At 37.2% G+C, this 24,059-nt stretch overlaps 1 protein-coding gene across 2 annotated transcripts in view; it reads left to right on the forward strand.

Moving 5' to 3' along the window:
* Positions 1 to 499: 499 nt before the first annotated feature.
* Positions 500 to 24,059, forward strand: part of ABCB4 (ATP binding cassette subfamily B member 4) — a 64,399-nt gene continuing 40,839 nt past the window's right edge. Inside the window, exons 1-12 of one of the 2 annotated variants that reach the window (XM_079151657.1) lie at positions 500 to 691; positions 878 to 963; positions 3,559 to 3,613; positions 6,401 to 6,551; positions 12,483 to 12,540; positions 13,620 to 13,811; positions 15,135 to 15,306; positions 16,316 to 16,440; positions 19,074 to 19,245; positions 21,529 to 21,642; positions 22,732 to 22,842; positions 23,054 to 23,179. In XM_079151657.1, the coding sequence (XP_079007783.1) occupies positions 884 to 963; positions 3,559 to 3,613; positions 6,401 to 6,551; positions 12,483 to 12,540; positions 13,620 to 13,811; positions 15,135 to 15,306; positions 16,316 to 16,440; positions 19,074 to 19,245; positions 21,529 to 21,642; positions 22,732 to 22,842; positions 23,054 to 23,179 (1,356 nt within the window). In that variant the 5' untranslated portion in view covers positions 500 to 691; positions 878 to 883. Of the gene's footprint in view, positions 692 to 877; positions 964 to 3,558; positions 3,614 to 6,400; positions 6,552 to 12,482; positions 12,541 to 13,619; positions 13,812 to 15,134; positions 15,307 to 16,315; positions 16,441 to 19,073; positions 19,246 to 21,528; positions 21,643 to 22,731; positions 22,843 to 23,053; positions 23,180 to 24,059 lie in introns of those variants that run through there. The other variant, XM_079151658.1, reaches the window with a different exon arrangement.

A 24,059-nucleotide genomic window follows, 5' to 3' on the forward strand; every position in this document is an offset into this window, starting at 1 on the left:
TTCAAATGTAAAGAATATAGGTTTTTAATTAGTCGATCACCTAAGTCCCTTCCAGCCCTTAAATTCCGTGTCTCTAAGTACTAAGGGACACTGACAGTGTTCCACTTCTTCAAAGAGCATAATGTGATGTTTCCCGGCTTTCACCTGGAGTTGGTTTGGAGTTTGGTGCCACTGATCAGAACTAGGGATGCAGAAGTGGGAGTGGAGCCCAGAGCTCTCTCTGCGTTCACAGCGCCCTTATGATGGTCGAGAGTCCGAAACTGTCCCCACATGGATTTAAAGAAAAAAAAACTGAGCGCCAAGAGAGTGACAGTCACTTGCAGGGGCTTGGGTGGCCTGCCAGGCAAGGCTCTCAGAGGACCAGAGGCACATGCGGCTTATCGGCTGCAGCTGGTGCGGCCCGGCCGGGGCTGGCGGCTCGCCCAGATGGGTGGCAGCGGTGGCCCGGCGCCCCCGGCGGCGAGGGCGGCGCGCTGGGCCCCTCGCACGCTCCTGGCCTGCGGAAAAAGCCCGGCGGGCGGCCGGAGCTGCTTCTGTGGGCCCGGGCCCTCGCCCCGGCGGTAGCTGGAGGCGTCGCTGGGACAGGACGCGTGTGGGGGGCGGGGAAGAAGCCGCGGCGAGCAAAGTCCAGGTCCCTGGGCCGCAGAGCCCGCACGGCTCGCGGCTCTGCCAGAGACGCTCGAGGTCCGAGGTGAGGGAGGCGGGAGGCACCGGGGACGGCTGGCGCTGGAGGGTGCGGTGGGACCTCCACCGGGAATCCCCGGCTTAAATTCGTGCTCCCGCTCAAGGGCCTCTGGCCAGGGGCCCCGAGGAGGCTGGTGGTGCCCCCAGAGCTGGGCCGGGTGCACTTGGATCTGAGGCTGTGGTTTTTTCCCAGGCTGAGATGGATCTTGAGGCAGCAAGAAACGGAACAACCCGGCGCCCCAGGACAGCGGAGGGCGACTTTGAACTGGGCAGCAGCAGGTACATCACCAGCAGCCAGCGGCTTTTCCGTTACACGTGAATCAGCAGGGCAAGTTCAACCCTGGAAAGAAGTTGAGAAAAGTGGTTGATGCCTTTGGCCTTTGAGGGGGTTTCTTTGGAAGATTTTGTTTGACCTTGAAACAGAAGTTTTAAGTGGCCTCCAGGAATGTCACCGAGGCTTCTTTTGGAACAGGTTCAGAGAAGAGGCTGTCTTCCTCTGTGCGGGTCTGATTCGATGAATATGGGTGGTGTTAAACTTTTACAGATAACTTTCATTATATTTCATATGATTATTCATGCTTCTAAAGCATCAGACATCTGTTGTTGACAGTTGTGCTTTGTGAATAAGGGATTGAAGCAAAAACTCTTCCCGTTTTTTGTCTTCCTCCTTGTCTCGTCTCTCCCCCCTCCTCCCATCCTAGACTTTTTCAGTATTTCTCCTTTCTGGGAGGTGAGTTGGAGAGGGTAAACTTGATCAGCCTCATTCTTCTATAAACTTGTGCTTCCAAATCAGTTTTTGTTTTGTTCAGGTACAAGGGAAAACCTCAGCCCTTCCATTGCCTGCAGGTCTCTGAGTCTGGGTTTGGTTCCCCAACCCCTTTTTAAACATACTTTACAGGTTTTGGTAGGAACATAAGAGCTGGTCAATGGTGTGTTTCTGTTTCCTCTTTCACTGTGGGAACTGTGAATCATTTTTGTCTTCAGCCTCAAATAGTTTATGAGGCTGCTACAGTCTCTGAGTTCACACCAGGCCACCCAGAACTAATTGACCTGTGTCATGGAGTTATCACCCAGAGGAACCAATTTATCAGGTTCTGTAGTTTGTCCTCAAGCTTCAAGGGGCCTGATTAGCTAACTGAAAATATGCCTATCTGATGCTTAAACTGAAGCATTATTTTAGTCTATTAACTTGTTTGGACAGTTACTTTCTGTATCCCTTCTAGGTATCATGGTATTTATTCACAGAAGATTTAGTTTTGCCATATAGAATTGGAAAAATAGGTGGATGGTATTATTTCTAATAGAAAAATATGGTTTTTATCATCTGGCAATTTAGACTGGGGATGACTGTGAATCTATTAATAGATGGTATTTTCATGAAGAAAGCTATTTATGTATTGCACTGGCTGAACATTTGATGAGTGCAAAAAGGAGTTCTCCTGCAAAAGGTGTGGGAATACTCCAGAATCCAGGGAAGTCCTCAAAAGAGAGGCTTACAGCTTTCTCTTAGAAAGAAGGAAAAAGCTCAAAGGAGAAATGCGTGGAATTAAGAATAAGTTAAGGTTGGTTACAAGATTATGAAATAAAATGGTAAGGGCACTGCATCATCTAGAGCAAAGTGAGGGTTAGTTGTATGCTTGTTCCAGTCATGCTAACAATATCCTGTGGCACATTCTTTTGAACATATTCAGTGGCAGATGTTCCATCCAGTGACAGTAGTAAATATCTCCATAATTTGGGATCAAATCTTATGAATACAATTTTATCACCCACCTGGATAAATGTCTTAGGTTAAAAAAAAATCCTCAACCATAATGAATGCTATAAAAAACATTAATAAGTATTAAGAAAATTAGGAGCACAAAGCAGAAGTACTTTGCAATTTTAAGTAGGTAGATCTTATTCTGAGAATTCTTTTTACCATGTGTGTGATGTCCTGGGGATCAAACCTAGGATCTTGCACATGCCAGGCAGTTGCCCTACCACTGAGCTAAACTCTAGTCCAGGTCTTATTTTGAAGACCATATTTGAACAAAGACTAGAAAAAAAAATGAGAGGAAAGAGCTGTGTGAGTATCTGAAGGAAAGCCTTACCTGTAGGGGTAACTGGCAATGCAAATACTAAGATGGGACCATGTTTGAAGTGTCCGCACAGCAGCAAAGAGGCCAGAGTGGCAGGAGCAGACTAAGTAGGGGTGGCCGGGAGAGGTGTGGTCGGAAAGGTGACAAGGACACAGCAGGTGGGGCCTTAGAGGCCAACATAAGGATTTTGGTTTCTAATCTGAGAAAAATGGGAGCCTTTGTAAATTTTTGAAGAGAAAAGTAACACGATATGATATGAGTTTTTAAATAATTGGCTACTGGTTGAGGACAGACTGAAGCAGGCATATTGGAGGTGGAGTGACTAAGTGGGAGGCTGCTCTACTGGGGACTAGCAAGAAAAATGGAGAGAAGTGGTTGAATCCTAGCTGTATTTTAAATGTAGAATGAATATGACTTCTTGACACCACTCCCTGAAAACCTCTGAAAGAGTGGTCTTTACTACTCTTAGATCAACATGTAATTTGTTTTTAGAAAAAAAAAATTGATTTGGCAGACATTGCTAACGTATTCTTCTCCCTGTGTGTAGACTCTGTAACACAGACAACCATTTCTCTTTTATCTATATGTCCTTGTAGTACCTTGGACAGTTACCTTTGCACTTGGCAGCTGCCTTGCAAGATTTGTTTAACTGGGTTATTTGGACAATTGTGGACATCACTCTTTCATATTTGAAGATACTATACTTTGATATCATAACTACTCAGATTTGTGTTCGATTGACTGTGAAACATTTCATAACCATTTTTAGTTCAAACAATTATATTTTTTACAGCAACCAAGACACAAAAAAAATGAAGAAAGTGAATTTGATTGGACCATTAACATTGGTAAGCTGTGAAATGTTAGATTGGAATAATCCTACCTTTCATTCATATTTGGGGTCATGAATTAGTAGCTGTAGAGAAAGTACTTTAAGATAGTCTATAGATAGTGATAGATTGTCTCTGCTGCACCTGTTCTGTTTTAGGTTGGTTTATGTGGCAATGGCCTGCATTCCCATGGTGGACAATAAAGGAGAGAGGGGCAGACTAGCTATGACACAGGGCAGAGATAACTAGTGTATAGGGAAATTAAAAATAGGAAATATATTAATAACACCACAGACACTCACCAAATTCAGGAAAATGCATCTCTGCTTTGCTTCACGCCAATTCACCCCCACCACCAAAATTTAGCTTAAGATAAGCTTGCATATAAAGAGGGTAATTGTTAACTACAGAAGTTTTAATAGCAATTAAGAAATCTATGTTCACATTGGCTTGCCAGGAAAAGTGGTTAAATATGGGATAACTAGTAGGGATTCTGATTAAGATGATTTTTAGTGCTTTTCTGCTGGTGCAAAGCAACCAACATATTTTTGGAAGAAATCAAATCTGTTTTTCATTTGTAGTATGTCTCAGAGAGGCAGTCCCAGAAAGTGTTTGCCTTCCATTGGTAAATATGATGTGTATCAAACTGACAGCCTTTATTTGACAGCAAAGAAGTTAGAATTAAACAGCTTGTCAGTTAAAGCCTCCAACTTAGTATGTAAATGGATAAAAAGACACCAATATATCCACACATTGCTGCACATTTCTCATGTCACCACAAAGCCCCCATTCATTCTCTTTTTGCTTATTCTTTGTTGTTGCTTTAAAAGATTCAGCAAGAGTTAAAGATTGTAACTTAGTGCTTTGGTGAATACACTGTTTGAGAATCAAAATTTGGTTTTAATGCACAGATTTTAAATCTGTTTCCTTAGCAAAGAAAATACTCCACACCTTAGAGCAGAAACAGAAAATATCATTTGAATTTAGAAGTTTTAGTTAAATTGAATTTAAATTTACTCTTTATTCTGCCACTGAATATTTTTTGACCTAAAAGAGTTTAGGAAAAAAAACTGTGCTCTAATAGAAATTAGAAATATATTGTTTTGTTGAAAATTGCTGAAAATAAATCTAGATTTACTTAGGATGCTACTGTGAAATTCACCCAATTTTGAACTTATGCTTAAAGACTGTTAAATTTAATTCAATTGGCATGAAAAACATTGAAATGTTCCTCAATGTCATATAATGTCCATAAAAGAAACACTACCTGTCAACCTGACCCTGTGCTTTGAATTGTAACCAACAAATCTATTTCCTTTTGCTAGGAACCACTAATGTTGGGGACAGTAGTCTCTTTTGTAGCAATTTTAGGAAACCTCCCTCATTTGCTTGTCTTTCCTTCCTTTCTTCCTCTTTTTAATGGGCTGGGTTCTTTTTTAGCCATTTGCTCATGATTTTACCTGTTGCCTTGGTTTCATTCTGAGCTCCGCCAGGCTTCTGACCTGTGTCCCTTTCAGTACTCTTGATTACCCTGTGTGTTTGATGATGGAATTTGACCCCCAACCACAGACCCCAAATGAACTTCTGGAACTCTTTGAGAACAGTTTGCAACACACCCAATCCCTACCATATGCTACCAACCTCAGATTCCCCTAGCTATTGACCCAGTCTGACTCAACTTTAGCTCTCAGATTCTAATCTACCAACCTGACTCATTACCTACTCTGTCAATAACTGTTCTTTTTCTCTAAAAGATTGGTGAATGAAAAGTACAAAAAGAGAGGAGAGATGCAAAAGGTAGAGAGGAAGCTATAGAAATGGAAGTGAAAGAAGATGTAGTTTGGAAGGCAGAGGAGGAAAACAGAGCAGTTATCAAGAGGTCCACCAAAAATATTGAGAAAAAATGAGACTGGGGAGATTTTAAAAGACAGCAAGTAACTAAGTGTTATGACAGTAATCTGCAGTTAGTTCTTTGGGCGTTGTGCAATTCACTGTGACAACTGGGGTCATCCCTCCTCTCTGTAAGTAGTCCTAAGTCCAAAATCTTTGGCATAGCCCACCAGGCCTTTATACCTCCCTCTAAAATCCTCTCCCATGCCTTGTAATATGACCTTCGGGAATTCCCTGCAGGGAGTTATTTAAGCACTCCTGTGTCCCCAGTCATATTGCTGGTTTAAGCTTCTGCCACACTCCTCAGTTGCTCATCCTCTGCACGCCCATCTGCGTGGGCATCCTCTCCATCAGCACCACTTCCCCGAAGTCCACAGATAGACACTTCATAAAATTTGTTACACTTGACTGCTGAGCTAAATTACCTTTTAAAGGAATCTGGTCCCCAAACTGGGAGAGTCTAATTGCTGCCTATTTTTAATTCTCTTTCTGAAAGATTCTGAATACTGTTTTAAAGGATATGATGTGTGCGTGTGAACTTACTGTCTGCCCCATGATGTTTTCATTCACTACCTCAGAAACCCTGGGAGAGCAAACAATATTTATGAATGCAACCAAACCTTTATCCCTTCTGATTATATTTTAATCATGTACCCAAAACATCATATGCTGATTAAACAGAATTAGATTGATTTCTTCGCAGAGTACAAAATAAAGAGAATCATGAAATTAGTCCATTAATGATTTCAATTACCATTCTCTTTCTTCTCTAATATATTCACTTCTGGCTATTAGGATAATGCTAACTTCAAATAAAAATCCAAAGGGCATATAATTGTGGAAAAAGAGAATTTCATTTAATAAGCTTAGCGTTGTTTTCTTTCTTTCTTTTTTGTCTTTATTTTTATTTTTTAGTTTCGATACTCTGATTGGCAGGATAAATTGTTTATGTTTTGTGGAACCATCATGGCCATAGCTCATGGATCAGGTCTTCCCCTTATGATGATAGTGTTTGGAGAAATGACTGATAAATTTGTTAATACCAATGGAAACTTCTCCTTTCCAGGTAAGCATTTTGCTACCTGTTTTTTCATGTGTGGTATTTCTTTAATTGGGTGAAAGATTCAAAATTGATTGTAATCTTCATCATCTACTTGTTTAAAGATTTAGACATCTGGATGACACAGATATCACAGAAGGAGTTGTGAAATTCTTAGAAAATTCCTCAAGTGCTCATTTAAATTTCAAGAAATTCATGTGTGCTCTTTGACTTTAATACAGGGAAAGGAAATACACAGGAAGCTTTGCATGTCAATAAAATAGAGAAGTCTTTTACTTAATGAGGGTGGGACTATAACAGAATATATCTACACAGTGTCCATTCCATCAGTGGTTACTGAGAGGTTACAAAATACATCATTAGTGTGACAAGTACTTCTTAGATATGCTCAGCTTGTACTTATGTTTTCTGTTTTAATTTTTTCTCCAGCCTGCCTTCCTTTAAAAAATTACGCCCATTTCCTGTGTTCAATTTTTTGGATCAACTAGAATTGGATATGACAGTTCACTAAAGAGCAAATGGATTCAGTATGAGTCCAAAGGAACTTACCTAAGTGACGATAATTACTGAAGAGCCACAGAAATCCATGAGTTGACATCATCTATAATAGGGACCCTGCCAACACCATTGGAGTGGGGATCCAGAACTTATCCATTAAGTAGGGATATGCTTGTTTTCATACTCATCAAATTCAGTGTTAAAAGGAAGATTTTCATGGATTTTACCAAGCCTGAAGGCTATTCCTCCAAGAAACCTTGAGGCCCCTAAGATGCAGAATCAAGTAAAACTTTATTGGCAGACAGATAGTAGAATCAAAATAAATAAAAAATATATATATGTATATTTATGTATATTCATATATGTATATATGAAAGGCAGATTTCACATCATAGCAAAGATGACTGAGAAAAATGTACTTAAACATTTAGATAGCATTTCACAAGAATTCTTATTGTTCACTGATTGAGAACAATGTTTAGTTGCAGTTGTAGGACATGAATGTAATTATGGAAGAGAATACAATTACTTGATTAATATAGTAGGATATGTTTACATAAATATTAAGAAATATTTATACCTTTTAGAAATCCAATAAAAGTATTTTTTGAATAGTTAAAGCAAGCTTCTACAAAAACAATTTTTATTCTAAATTATTATCTCTTAAAAGAATCTCTTTATAATATCAACAACAATAACAGTGGTTTTTCTTTTACTACATGTTATGTCCTATGCCAAGTACTTTACATAAACTATTTCACTCAACCAACCTACATAGTAGGTAATATTAATCTCTGTGATATATGAAGAAACAAAGGCTTGGAGAAAATAAATAACATGTCCTAGTTCACCACTGGTGAGTCTTTTTAGGACAGAATTAACACCCAGGTCTTTCTGAAATCCCAACCATGATTGTGGCCATGTGTATTTTCCCTGATGTAAATATTTTTGAGTTCTTTAGGAGAAAAAAATATGTTTGGGAACGTTATAAATAGATTTCTGATGCTTGACCAGTGGCCAAAACCTTAACACAAACACTATGAAGATGAAGTTGGAGTAGGAAAAGCTAGTTTTAAAAGTCTTTAAGGATGGCTGGGGTTGGATCTCCGTGGTACAGTGCTTGCCTAGCTTGTGCAGGGCCCAAGGTTCAATCCCCAGCACTATAAAAGTCTTCAAGGAAGTGAGGGAAGTAGGAATTTTATGCTCTCTTCACTTCTTAGAAGATCTAGAACTATTACATATTAATTTGTCCATATGTACGTATATGTATATATGTACACACATATATATCAGAGTGATGCTGAAAATGGAATGCATCCATTCATCAAAAAATTGTTTCTACTCAGAGTTTCAAAAAATCAGATCAAGGGACGAATGGATAAACAAAATGTAGTATATGCATACAATGTAATGCGATTTACCTTAAAAAAGGAAGGAAATTCTGACACGTGCTACAACCTTGAGGACATTATATTAAGTAAAATAAGCCAGTTGGCAAAAAAGACAAATATACGATTCCATTTATATGAGGTATCTAGTGTGGTAAGAGTCGTGGAAGAAAGAGAAAGCAGCGTGGTGATGCAGGGCTGGGGGAAGGGGAAATGGGAAGCTGTTGTGTAATGGGCACAGGATTTCCCATTAATTTTGCAAGATGAAAACTTCAGGAGATTGGTCATGCAACAATGTGAATATGCTTAACACTACTAAACCTGAACTGCACACTTAAAAACAGTTAAAATGGTAAATATTATGTGATGCATATTTTATTCCAATTAAATTCTTTTTTAAAAATTAGATTAAAACAGTTCAGCCCACTTATCACAGATCAGTTTGCTTTTGGACCAATTTTCTTAGTCCTGTTTTTGTTTTTACTAACACAGAATAATTCCACAACCTGTTTATTTGGAGCAGTTTGCTTGTTTTGTAATCGAATGGCTTTGGAACTGGACATGGCAGGAAGGTATTAGGGGGTCTGCCCAGGGCCAAATTCAAGTTCTCTCTAGGGAACTGTAAGAGCAAGGGATTACTGGAGTGTTAGACTCATAAGAGTTTTCAACTTTGTCTCAGTAGCCTCCAAGTTATAAACACACACTAGTTTAGGAACCTTCATGCTCTGTAGTCTTCTGGTCACTAGGCTGTCTTAGAGGAATTGGGATGGGAAGTCACACAAATACGATGAGTTTCTGATACCTGTTCTTTGGTAGTTTGTAAAACTTCTCAGATCTTTTCACAGGAAACGTCATTAAAGGATAGTTGGTGTAAATTCAGAGTGTTTGTTGGTATGTTTGAAGTTGCAGAGGTTAGAAAACAGCACGGGAGCTGAGAGCAGATAGAATACTTATCAGAGGTCCTAGCTCATCAAATAGGAATGAAGTTCATTTAGAGTCTATTCTTTAGAATTCTCAGATTCTTGGACAGCTAGACTTAATGAAAGCCAAATGTGAAGGGAATGTTAGAAGAGAAAAAGGTTTAAATTACAAGAGGTTCTGACAATGACTTACTGTGAACGAGTCCATCCTTGTCAACAGAATAAAAGCTACTCCATGACAGGGTTGTTCCCTCACAATGATTCAGTTGTTGAGAAACTATGCACAAAACATTTGCATCCAAAATCTAAGGACAGAGTCATAAAAAACAGTTCATCTGCAGAGTCGAGAACTTGATACCTTTTATGCTACAACTATGTGACTACAATAATCTAGAAAATCCTGTGGGGAAATTGCTGTACCCTGCATATCCTTGCATTGACTTTCTGGCTGAGGGAGAAATGTCATGTTTGAGCTCCAAGTTACCTTACTTAACTGTCCATAGTGCCAAAGCTGCCTGAACAACCCCAGTTCTTTCTTTGGTTCTGAATAATTCTATATGTTTAAAGAAGTCCTGGTCAGAATCAAGATAGGCAGGCACTGATTTACTTTGACACTCAAATGTGACAAGGAGGACTCTCCTGCCCTAATCCCTAATGTAGTTGCTTATTGTTCAGAACCCACATTAACTTGCTGTGTGGCAATGGGCAAGTTGCTTGACCTCTATGATCCTTACTGTTCTCATCCTTGAAGTTAATGATTTGCTGACAGAATTAAATGAGGTGATTTGTGTAAAGTATCTGGAACATAAATGATCAGTAAATATTGGGGAAAACTACCTGAGAACTTGGAAATGAAACAATCAAACTAAGATTTTGTTTCTTCAGATACAGCACAGATGGATTTTAGGGGAGCTCTCCCAAATGAATAGGCAATTTCAATATTTTCCCCCATTTCCTTGTTATGGGAGGTAATCAGGTACCGTAGTGTGGGAATTTTCCATTTTGTCATGTTAGAATAAACTGGAATGTTTTTAAAACATATTATGCTCTGAACTCAGCTAAAGGTTCTGGCTGTGTAGAGCCTGGGCACCTGTTATTTTTTTCCAAGGTTCTCAATGATGTCAAGAAAACCAAACCAGTTAACCACCTGGGGATTGTTTAGGAGACTGAAGCATCTTAGGTGGCATCTGACAAGAGCAGGTCTAGGCCCTTTTCATATCTGGAATTCTTGACTCTTCAGGGTACCCTCTAATACACATTTGAGTTGTTTATCTCTAACCAGCCAATACTCTGGGCTATGGGGTCGCTCTGGTTATTAACCCTAAATTAGATTGCCATTCTTGGCCTGGGACTCTGAGAAAGGAGCAGGTCAAATCTGGAATGTTCATAGATTCCTATTTCCTAGGAGGGAGAGTCAACTTGAGATGTGGTATTCTTATACAGAGAATTAAAAAGTTTGAAGTAGGTATTGGAGGAAAAGAAATCTTAATTAAGATTTCTTAGTTCAGGGAGGGAAAACCCACAAAGATTTCTATAAATATCATTACTGTAGAATAACTTCTCTGCCTATAATTCCAAACCCAGTTCTAATTTCCCATAGTTAAGAGCTCAGTAAGGAAATAGGCACACAAAACCAAACTAAACTGATAAGAAGAGAAATAAAGTAGGGTAGAATTCCTCAAGGGTCTGATAGCTGATCAAGCCCAAATCAGATACTTTTCACATCAGTAGGAGAAATTATGCACAATCTGGACCACTACCTGGTGATTAATCCTGAGGATAGTTTAAGTTTTAAATTAATTTGTACCTTATCTTTCTTTGAAAAAAAAAAATATAAGGAAGATATAAATCACCTAGAAAACATGACCCCTGGGCTATTTACACATGGTATGGGAACAAAGAAAGACCACTTTTTTTCCTTGAACTGGAATAAATAGGAAGTGCCTACTTTTGCATTTCCCCAAAATGTGGTTTTGATCTGTCCTATTATGTCATGAATACAGTAGATACGGGTTTTTTTCCTTTTTATTTTTTTCACTCTGTGTTTTCGTAAGAAGTACAAATAAGTTATCACCTCACTAAATCAACCAGTATAGCATAGTGTTAGAGTGAAGGTCAAATTGCCTGGGCTGGCTTTCAACTCTGCCACTTGCTAGCTGTGTGGCTTTGGATAAGTTACTTCACATCTCTCTGCCTCAGTTGCCTCTTCTGTAAAATGGGAATTTATAAAATAGTCCCACCTCATGAAGTTGTTGTGAAAATTAAATGAATTAGTACATATAAAATGCTCACAACAATGCTGGGCATCTAGTAAGTGTTCAAAAATAGTTAGCTGTTATTAAAACAGGAAAACCAGGAAAGACACTGAGACATTTTTATCAAATTAGCTCAAATTAATAGATAATAATTTCCTTCCAATAAAAACTGGTTAAAAAAATACCAGAAGAAACTGCTGCTAGAAAAGAAGACATAGAATGTAGGACCTGAGCAGTTGCCGGCTATCACTGTTCTCTTTGAACAACTTAGGTCTCTTCCATCTTTAATTTTTTCCTCCTTTGTAATGGATGTAATTCAACCTTTCTCTTACTTATGTCATTAGGAAGTGTGTTAAGGGAAAAGCAAAGAGATAAAAATAAAATTTATAGAAGCAAGTGTTTATAAAGTACTTTGAGCCACCAAAACCAAGACAAAACAAAAAATTGCCCCTTAAATTTTGTTTTTAGTTTTAACCATTTCTTTTTGCTTCCTCCACTATCTATGTAATTGCGGCCCCCTGACCCCCTGTCCTTCATCAGCCCTTCTCTGCTGTCTTAGGAAGCTGCTTGCCAGAAGACCACTAGGATTGGGGAGAACCTGGGAGGGTTTATCTCCCCTTCTGGGCCCCTGATGTCCTGAACCTAAACCCCAGGACTGTGCACTTGAGTAAAGTGAAAAGTACACTTGAATGTGAAGAAGTGAAGGGGAGAGAGAGAGAGAGAGAGAGAGAGAGAGAGAGAGGCTTTATTAGAGAAACTTAACTATAGTATCTTCTATATATGGTTTATATATTCATAACAAATATTTAAAATCTATCAGTACCTTTTAATCATTTAGCTTCTAAAAAATTTTTTTTAAATTTTGTTTTCATTTAGTGAATTTTTCATTGTCACTGATAAATCCAGGCAGAATTCTGGAAGAAGAAATGACTAGGTAATTTGGCATATTACTTTTAATGTGCATTTGAAAATAATTTCAAACTATAGAGTTGTAAGAATACACAAAGAATACCTGTGCTCTTTGCCAGATTCACTTGTTACTATCATTTGTGCCTCAGTCCCCAGTGTCAACTAAGTTGCATACATCATGGTCCTTTACTTCAGCATGGTACCCAAGAATAAGGATATTCTCTTATATAATTACAGTACAGTTATAAGCTTTAATAAATTTAATATTCACATAATACTTTCTCTAATCTACAGTCTGTATTTCAATTTGGTCATTTGATCCAACAGTGTCATTTATGGCATTTTCCCAGTCTTTCAATCTTCTCAATAAAAATCCCAACAGCCGTAACATAATATTTGCATGATTGCATATCAATTGACTTTGCTGATTAAAATGAATGCAATCTGTGTGCTAAAGCACGCCTGAAAGGCTTCTATCTGGAAACAGTTTGTATAATTGGATTAAAAACTGAGAGTGTTGAAGCCATATCTATTATTTTTAAAGATACTTTCTACTTATTTGGTTAGCATCCTCTCCAAATTAGTTTGAATTCATGACATTCTGTCCTATTATTTTAAAAAAATATTTTTCTATTCTGTCAAAGAAGAAGAGGTGTGTTTTGGTTCTTGTGTAGACAATATGGAAAAACCCACCAAGAACCATTTTGATTGCTGTTTGTTTCTGTATTTTCAATATGTAAATATGCTAAAACTTTTTTCAGTACAATATAATATGCAAGCCTAGGATACAATGATAAAAGAGGAGTAAAATGGTATTTACAAATTATCATTAATTAAAAATGAATTATTAGCACCTTTTTTTTTTTTTTAACAGTTAACCACAACAATTTATTTGTTTTCCCTGGATGATAGTTTTAAGTTAACTATCCATCATGGAGTTCATCATCTTAAGAGAAAGAGAAAAATTACGTGTATTTGTTATAATGTCTTACACAGTCTTTGTGATCAGTTTAGTAAACTGCTTAATTTCTAGTTCTGAAAATTTCTCTGGAAAGAGATGAATAAAGTACAGTATTTAAAATAATATTTCTAATTATTTTCCAGATATGCGTATTATTATTCAGGATTAGGTGCTGGAGTTCTTGTTGCTGCCTATATCCAAGTTTCATTTTGGACTTTGGCAGCTGGCCGACAGATTAAGAAAATTAGGCAAAAGTTTTTTCATGCTATTCTACGACAGGAAATAGGCTGGTTTGACATCAACGACATCACTGAACTCAACACACGACTGACAGAGTAAGTGTTATACTTTCATCAAAAATTTAACTGTGAAAACTCATCTAGGGAAGGCTTAAGTAGAAATAAATCACTAGATTTTAAGTATTTGATATACATTGGGGATATATCATCTGATAATCAATTCTAGAAGTATCTACAGCCTATCCTACAACATCTTTTCCATATCCATTAGTTTTCCTCCCAATTGTATAAAAGGTTTACCTGAGAAATGAGTGTACATCTGGGCTATTTATTTCCCATAATGTTTGGGACCTGAATGGTACTAGACCTTCAGAAATGATGTTCATATAGAAGAACGGATGATTGCATTAATTTACTAAGAAATTTGTTTTATTAAGTGTTGACTCTTCACTGTTCCAACATGTATTTGGGTGCCTACTATAAACTAAGCAGCATTGGGGCAGGGGTTGGGGGCGTGTTAGGGTATATTAGTGAATAAAGAAAACATCTCTGTCCTTTTGGTGCTTACATTCCAGCAGGGGGAGATAGATGATAAACTTTTCCTGATGGAAATTCTGGCAAGAGCACAGTGAGCAGTTGAGGTCAAAAAAGGAGGGAAGATAAAGCCTTGGTAAGGGCTGTAGCTTTCAGTCTGGGAGAAATGGCAGCCACTGGAAGGTTTCAGGTTGAGGAGTAATGTGATCAGACTTCCATTTTCAGAGGATCATATTGACTGCTGTGATTACAGGGGCATTGGCAGAAACAAGGAGCTCTTCCCTGTTATTCCCTATACTCTTGAATACCCCTTATCTGAAATGCTTGGGATAAGAAATGTTTCATACTTTGGAGTATTTCAAATTTTGAAATATTTACATAGACACTACCAGCTGAGCATCCAAAAATATGAAATCTGAAATGTTCCAAATTTCTGAAACATTTTGAGCATCAACATAATGCTCAAAAATTTCAGATTTTGTAGCATTTAAATTTTGGGTTTTGGGAATAAGGATGCTCAACTTGTATCAGGAAATAATATTTCCCTGTGACTATTGCCTGTTACTGTTACAATACCCTTCCTAACTCCTCCTTTTAAACAAATTGATTCATGTGTTCAAAATGTTAATGCTCTTCTAACAGGATTACCAATTTAATAGTATCAACTTTAATAATACTAACTTCTTGGAAGCATGAACTAATCCTGAATTTCTTCCTTTGTGCAGTATTTAGGTGGGGAAAGTGTCATTCAAGATGCTAAGACTTTGAAAGAGACTTACAGTAGTATGAACATGTTTTACTTATCTGTGTGTTTGTGAAATGTCTTTTTTACCTTTCTAACCTAAGACCTCCTGCCTGTAACCAATTAGGTGTGATCTTTTTTAGTGACATCTCCAAAATCAGTGAAGGAATTGGTGACAAGGTTGGAATGTTCTTTCAAGCAATAGCCACGTTTTTTGCAGGATTCATAGTGGGGTTCATCAGAGGATGGAAGCTCACCCTTGTGATAATGGCCATCAGCCCTATCCTGGGACTCTCTGCAGCTGTTTGGGCAAAGGTTTGTGAAGCCTGGACATGTTCATGTGTGTTAACTCATATGTACAGTTGTTTTTATTACCCAGGTGCTGGGCCTTACACAGATCTGTGTTAAATGTCAGTGGAAACCACATCCAGAAGCATATTGGAATATAGAGCTTTGATAAGGAGATTAACTTTTAATATCATTTGAAATGTCACAGTTCTAACCTCAATTACAGGCTTTTAGCACTGATGTGTATTATTTCTTTAGCTAATTCTTCTGGCACAGTCATCTAAATGACATGTATGGTTATGTTCTTATTTAAGGAAACACTTTTAAATATAACATTCCTCCAAATTATTACATGAATATAAAAACTTCAAATAGAGTTGGGATTTGTTGTTACTCATGACAGTTATGTTGCATTGTGCCAGTTTTACCCTGTGATAAAATATATATAATCTGCTTTACTTCAGCCAACACTTCGGAGTTGAGTTTACTGGCAATTTTTTTTTTTTTTTTTTTCATTCTGAGGCTGATGATTTCCTTAGTGAACTACTTGTTTCTCTCTGTTTAGATTCTTTCTTTATTTTTCTCCTGAAACATCTTGTTTGACCATCTTATTATTCAGTAGAATACCCAGGAATAAGTCTGAAATAATTCTTAGTAGATAAAAATTATGACACATTAAGAGAAAGCAGAGTGAATCCCTCTAAAGCATTAGGTTTTAATTTAGTTTACCTTACAATTAACAGAGAAAAAATACAGTAGGTGTGGAATTTGACACTATTGCCAAAGTCACTATTTAGAGAGTGATTTGTGGTTCCTTTTCCTGACTACTCTTGGGGAGTCTGCCAGCTGGATCAGATCCAGCCTCTGTAGGAGGTAGAAGCAGCCAGTGGATCTAGTACTGAGTGTCATTTGCTGTTCAACTTTGATGTTTGGTAAAGCAGAGGGTTTGGGAACAAAAAATAGGTAAAGCATGACCCAGACTATCTTTTAACTTTTCTCCCCAAACAAAAGTCATGACTGTTTCTCTTCTATCCAGATACTCTCTGCGTTTAGTGACAAAGAACTAGCTGCCTATGCAAAAGCGGGTGCCGTGGCAGAAGAGGCTCTGGGGGCCATCAGGACCGTGATAGCTTTCGGGGGCCAAAACAAAGAGCTGGAAAGGTCAGGAAGGTTCTTTGTCCACCAGTTCAAAGAACCCACTTTTACGTTTTGTTGCTCATTCTTTTGTGGTATGTGTTTGCTACTTTGTCTTTCCTAATATTAACCCTCCCTCCCCAAAATGTAATCACCCTTGACTGTCCGCTGCACTTTAATGTCAGGCACACTGGTTTATGTTCTGGACTCCTTTGGAAGTCTGATGGTGCCTATGGACTCCCTTCTAGGAATACTGTTTATAAATGCATAAAACAGAATGTGTAGTGTCACAAAAGACGCCGATTATATTGTGCACAGTTATCAAAAATATTTTTTTCACTCCCTTAATGACTCTGAACTGGAATGGAGGAGAGAAAAACCTGAGGAGATATGGACCTCCCAGTTATAGTGCAGGACTTTCTGGAGGGCTCCATAAAGACCAGGCAAAGCTTCCCAACCTGGCCTCTGGCTTTCAGACTTAATGGTCTAGAATAAGCCTGGCAGTCCCAAGCTCTTCTCTTTAGCTCTGTGCAAATGCTTTTTTAAAAAATGAAACAAACAATCAAAAAAACATTTGATTGGTACATAAAACATTTGATTGATAAAGAGCTATATGTATTTCATGTGTGCATCTTGATGAGTTCGGGAATGAGTTTGCATCTATGGAAAAGACTGTTCTCCTTTATTTAAATATAAATCATGATTCAATATTTTCTTTGAAGAACAAAGTCCCCTAATTTAGATGAAGTATGAATCCATGTGAAGAATCTCTTTTTGCTGTTCTGTAGGACTTCTGATACTCACAACCCTTTGAAATAAAAACTCTCTGGAAGCTTTCTAGTGTTGAAAAGCAGAGCTGCCCCAATCCTTTCCATTTCATCTACTTTTCTATTCCTAATCCCTCTTCAAAACCAACATCTTCCTGGTTCTCTAACCTCTTCCTTTTTCCTCTCTCACTGCTGCCTCCTGCACACAATAGTCCACACAGACCACACTGACCCTCAGGTGGACCTCAGGATGTCAGTGTAATCAGTGCCACTCCATTAGCCGCGGTAAGCAAGCCACCTAAGTGAAGGTAACTACATCATGTCCGCCACTGTCACCTGAGCCCTGTGTCACACTGGGAAAGATGTCACTCTTGCTGCGTGCACCTTGAGGCTCAGCCATGCAGAAGTAATCACAGTGCTAGATGTGGCATGCTGTCTGTCTACCCACAGAGGCAGCTCTGCTAAACAGACATGGCACCCAGTGTGGAGAAAAGTACTCTGGAGAGTTGGGTGCTTTTACTAATTAAAAAGAGAATATTTTTGGTGACAGCATACTTTTTTAAAAAGCTGATTCCCATGTCTCATTTGATTGAACCAAGAAAAAAGTTGGTGTTGCTGGGTTTTTGGTTAAAAAGAGAAATGCCCTAATTTATAAGATATTTCCCCCCAAGGCTTCATTATATATATATTGGATATTTTTTCAGATTTCGGGAAGTTCAAATTAAATTTTATACTTTCTGGATCTAGGGAGGAAAAGTAGTCTAATTTAACTTGATATCAAAAAAATACCATAAATTAACAGAATCAGCCTAAACATCTGTAGCTTTATATCAAATTTTAGAACCGGTAATATGAATTTGAATTGCTATTCAAAAATAAGATGATAATAGAATGAGGAAAGTTTAGGAAGAGATGAAATTCTAATATGATTATAGTAATATGAATAAGAATTAGAAACTATGCCAGTTATGTGCCAGGTACTATACTACTTTTTATGATTATATATCTACCTCGCAGTTATCTTACTAAGTAGGCATTATTAACTCCATTTTTCAGATGATGAAACTAAACTTTAAAAAAAAATCTGTATCCCATATAGTGACCACTTTATAACCTTGAACCTAACTGGACAATTGAAGGTCACCTTGATTTTTAAAAAAATCAAATTGAAAAGTCCAATTTTATGTTAAAAAACAACAACAACAACAAAAAAAAAAAACATGCAATGCTGAGTATCGTGGCACACACCTGTAATCCCAGCAGCTCAGGAGGCTGAGACAGGAGGATCGTGAATTCAAAACCAGCCTCAGCAACTTAGTGAGGTTCTAAGCCTCTCAATAAAATACAAAATAGGCCTGGGGCTTAGTGGTTGAGTGCCCCTGAGTTTAATCCCCAGTACCCACCCCCCAAAAAAATGCAAAATTTCTATCCCTCACCCACTAGAGCAATAAAGACATTTTCTTTTCTCTAAAGAGGAGAGATTGACCAGAGTTAAGGATCTAACCATTTAAGAGTCTAGAATGCAATTTACATTTTGTTGCCATTCTGCTTGGTTGTTCTCTTCATGTCCACCTTCACCCTGACTTGAAATGCTGGCCGTGAAGGTGAAAAACTCTTCAGGTCCCAGGGGTGAGGCTTCACTCTGGAAAACTCCCAGGAACACTGGTCGGCTTGGTGAGGACGAAGGGAAATGGGTGATTAGAGCAGACTTGGCTCTGTTCTAGTGCAGGCTAATCCTTAGTGGGGTCAATTCCCAACAAGCGGAGTCTCACCAAGGGTTCGTTACTCTGGTATCTTTGTTCCTTAAACTTCTAACTATACAGGAGGTGAGTATGCTTCAGATTATGAATCGTTAATTCTTACTCTAACATCTCCCCCTTCATTTTCTGGTAGGTATCAGAAACATTTAGAAAATGCAAAAAAAATTGGAATTAAAAAAGCTATTTCAGCAAACATTTCCATGGGCATTGCCTTCCTGTTAATATATGCTTCATATGCACTGGCCTTCTGGTATGGATCCACTCTAGTTATATCAAAAGAATATACTATTGGAAATGCAATGACAGTAAGTAATTTTCCTAATATTTATGAAGAATCTAAAAATATTATTTCTCCATCTATCTTCTCCTTTCTTTCATATTCCTCTTTTGGGAAGGATGAGCCATGATTATAGGGTTCTGACTTTTGGTTACTCTTTGCTATGCTGTGAGCAGAGCTGGCTTTCTGGAACATACAAGTTATAATTCTGAGTTGGATAAAACAACAGCATGTGGTTAGATCTTGTGAGAAACACATTCAACACATAAAGGTAATAAAAATGGAATGAATTTATGAATGAACAAACTTATTAGAGTCATCTTCATTGAGTTTCATGTATAAGGAAGTAAGCATTATTGTTATAAATAGGACATTATACAAGAGAACATTAAAATAATATAAAACATCTACTATCTGAAATATAAGATGTGTCGGTTCATTTTTATATATGAAAATACCTTCATTTCATAATTATAAAAATAACAAATACTAATTCTACTAAGGATTATAATACAGAATTTTTAAAATTAAAATTACTTATAATCTAATAATCCATATATTCTTGATGAGTTTTACATGTATCTTCCAGATCATTTTTACATATACACATTTTTTCTTTCCAAACTGCAATCATTTTATGCATACCTTTTTATAAACTAGCAATATTTTGTTACCATATTTCTGTGAGAATGACAATCAGAAAAACATGTAACCATTTAGCCATAAAGAAGAACAAAATTATGTCATTTGTAGGAAAATGGATGGAACTTGAGAACATTCTGTTAAACAAAATAAGCCAAGCTCAGAAAATTAAGGGTTGTATGTTTTCTCGCATATGTAGAAGTTTTAGAGGAAAATGGAAAAGAAACGTGTGTGGGGAGGACTGTCTTATGAAACTAGAAGGGAGACCAGTGGAACAGAGGAGAGGGACCAAGGGCAGGGAACAGAGAAAGAGGAAATACTGAGGAGTGATATTTAACAGATTATACTACTATATTGTTTGCATGCACAAATCTGGGTCTAGTTTTCGCCCTTCCATCTCCTCTCTGGTGTTAGTAGGGAGGTTTACCACCTTTCTTCACTTTTGTGTTTACTACTGAAGCTCTGTGAAGAAGGGAGGTTGAACCCTGACTTTCCCATTCACTTTTTGTGATAAGCTCATCTTCTGGGTTTCCTCCTTTGGAGTGTGGGGACGATGACATCTTCCCATGCCCCACAGGGTTGAGTCACACCCAGCATGAGGGAGCCTAAGCAAAGCGCTCTGCATGGGGCATGGACTGTGTTGCGTTAACTTCATAACAACTATTTTGGTGGGGATTCTTTTTTCTTTCTAACTGGTCCTATCTGTATTGCAGATTTTGGATAGATATTTGACTGATTTTGATTCTAGGTATATGAATGTTACTGCCTTTTGAGAAAAGCCAAACTATACATGGAAATTTCACCATGCCCAGAAAGAAAGGAATAATCTACCTTCATTTATGTTCTTCTCAGATAAATTATGCTATTAATCTGGATTCCTGAAACTAGATTCTGGGCTTTTCTATATCAGTTAATTCTATATCAGTTTATTTTTCTAATTAAAGAGCATGAAGGGAAATGTTTAGTGTTATAGTACAGAAATAACCAAGGGGATTGTTAACCAGTGCACATAGGAATGACTTAGTGTTTGATAAATGGGTGAACTGTTACTTTTTACATTAATAATCTTCCCCATCCATCATTCAATCCATCTATCCATCTGTCATGGTGGTTTTTAAAGAAAATTCCATAGGCCAGAATCTACCAGGTTTCATATTGAACACTCTAATTTCATGCATAGTTGGAGAAAATCACATAGGACTGGACAGTATCTTGATGGAAAAGTGTTTTTCTCTGGTAGCCTTAACTTCAGAATCAACAAAATGGACTTGAAAAATCTTTCTGATTTATAAGTTCAGGAGAAGAGCAGCAAGTTAGCCAAAAAGTTATTTTTGTGGTTGGAGAAACTCATTGGGTAATGAAATGCTATATTAATCTTGTGAATTTTCCTCTTTACTAACATTAATTTTCATTTTTTTAACTTTTTTATCAAGATGTTTGAAGAGCTTATTACCCTGATTTGGTGATTACACATTGTATACATGCATCTAGTTATCGTAAGGTGCCCTTTGAAGATATACAATTATGTCTCAATAAAAATTAGAATTCTAAAAAATTTTAAAAGGACAAACCTAAACCCAACCCTTCATGGACTATGTTTCCAACAAATCATAATTTAGATAATAATACCAGAGGGTGACATGACTTTTCCTTATGTTCTTTTGTTCAGGTCTTTTTTTCAATCCTAATTGGAGCTTTCAGTGTTGGTCAGGCTGCACCATGTATTGATGCTTTTGCCAATGCAAGAGGAGCAGCATATGTGATCTTTGATATTATTGATAATGTAAGTAGTTTATAGTCTAATGCCAAAAATGTCTTTGAGGCTTAGATAATTAAATCTAGCTTTAGATTACACATTTTTGATTCAACTATATTGACTAAATTGTGCAGACTCCAGCATAATTTTGAAACCTGAAATTAATGACCTCCTCATAGTAATGATTGAAACAAAATGACTTAATGTTTATATAAGTTTATCTTTAGATAATATATTAGCACTGATTTTATTTTGGAGATGTATATTGGTACTAGTGTGTTATTATAACAGTGCAGAGCAAAGATGTCTGTCATCTTAGTTTTTCTTTTTCTCTCTCTTATGCTATAGCCAGATTGAGAATATTTTGACCTCTATTCAGGATGGGGCAGCTAGTAGATAAGTTATTGATAGGACCAAAATTGGCAGTTTGTTTTACTGTGAGATGTCTCCCTAGAATTATCCCTGAATTTTAGAGGATTTTGAATCAACTCTATTGAGTTGAACGTACCACTGTGATAGAAACACTTTTTACATACTCAAGTGTGTCACTGCATTTATGCAAGTAAAATGCAAATAGATCACTGAAATTTGATAATTCAATCCAAGCAAAACCTCTTATTTCATTGATCCAAATATTGAAAAAAAAAGTGCTCAGTTTCTGAATATATTGAAAGTTACATGGTTCTTAAACAATGGTGTAGTCATTAATTGTTCAGTGAGTCTTCTCAACCCAATCCATTAAAATTACTACTTAGGAAAAAATTTAATTTTCACTAAATGCTAAAATACCTGGTTTTATCAATTACAGTATGTTTTGTTATTGCAGTTGTATAAGTATGCATATCTGATTGTTTAGAAAATTTTTGAAGATATACACAAAACATAAAGTAAATATTGAATGAAATGACATTACTATTTGTTATGTACTTTTCAGAGTACGTAACACACACACACACACACACACACACACACACACTCAGCATGGGTTCTGTCTCATATGATGGAGATTTTACCACTCCAGGTTCTATTTTTGGAAATTGCTGAATCATATTCCTAAAAAATGTAATTGTTTGTTTATTCTGTGGTGAAATAGTCATTGAATTTTGTTTTATTTAGAATCCTAAAATTGACAGTTTTTCAGAGAGAGGACATAAACCAGACAGCATCAAAGGGACTTTGGAGTTCAATGATGTTCACTTTTCTTATCCATCTCGAGCTAATGTCAAGGTACTGTACTTGTAGCAATTCCTAACTCAGGTTGATTGTTTCATCCTCTTAAGAATAAAATCTCTATTTTTTTTTATATTAATGTGCTTTTTGCTTTAAGAGTTAAACTCCCTTATTTGATACTTTTTTTTTTCAAATTCCAAATTGAACTGAATTATTCTCTTTGAGGGCTTTGTTGTGAAGTGTGTTCCTTTCCCCCTTTGCCTCATAGATCTTGAAGGGCCTTAACCTGAAGGTGCAGAGTGGGCAGACGGTAGCCCTGGTTGGGAACAGTGGCTGTGGGAAAAGCACGACGGTCCAGCTGATGCAGAGACTCTATGACCCTGATGAGGGTACGGTAAGTGGGAAGAACCAAGTTCTCAGAAGCTGGGTACAGACTGGCACTTTGAAGTTTGTTTTCTAGTATCAAATTTTCATGTCAATCCAGTTTTCAGAGGGTCTACAGAATTTCTCTACATTTGGATAATGCTTATACCTTTGGGTTAGTTTTACAGATATATTCAATAAAAGTCATAAAAACTACAGAAGCCAGACAAGGCTCTTTTCTGTTCCAACTGAGCTTTCCCTACCTGCTAAATTACTGGAAGATGGTCATTCAGACCATTGACAGGATTATTCCCATTGAGTTATTGGGTTTGGTCAAACATGTTTCATGTAGCAATTGTGACAGTCTAGTAACCATGTGTCTTAGAATAGCAATTAAATTCAGCAAAAACAGTTGAGTGGGCTGGGGAGATAGCTCAGTCAGTAGAGTGCTTGCCTTGCATGCACAAGGCCCTGGGTTCGATCCCCCAGCACTGCAAAAAAAAAAAAAAAACAAAAAACAGTTGAGTGTTCTTAAGCTTTGGAATATCTAAGTGGTACAGTGTTTTAAGAAATTTAAATCTCTGAAGAAACTTATAGGAGCATGGGGGATAGAAATAGCCTGGAATATATATTTTGTCCTTTATAATTTTCTCATGAATTCAAACTAAAAGAGAATTGAAAGCAGGAACCTCACATATACCCTTCACATAAATTTACCTATTGGTTACATTTTGACCACTTTCTTTATTATCCTCTCTTTTTCTGTATATGTGTGTGTATTATGTATAATACATACATATACTTCAGGATATATTTCCTAAGAGGAAGGATATTCTCTTATAAAAGCACAAAACAATGATCAAAATCAGTAAGTTAACATTAATGTAATACTAATTCACAATGTTCATCCA

Source organism: Sciurus vulgaris (assembly GCF_902686455.1).
Source record: "Sciurus vulgaris genome assembly, chromosome: 8".
Taxonomy (NCBI): domain Eukaryota; kingdom Metazoa; phylum Chordata; class Mammalia; order Rodentia; family Sciuridae; genus Sciurus; species Sciurus vulgaris.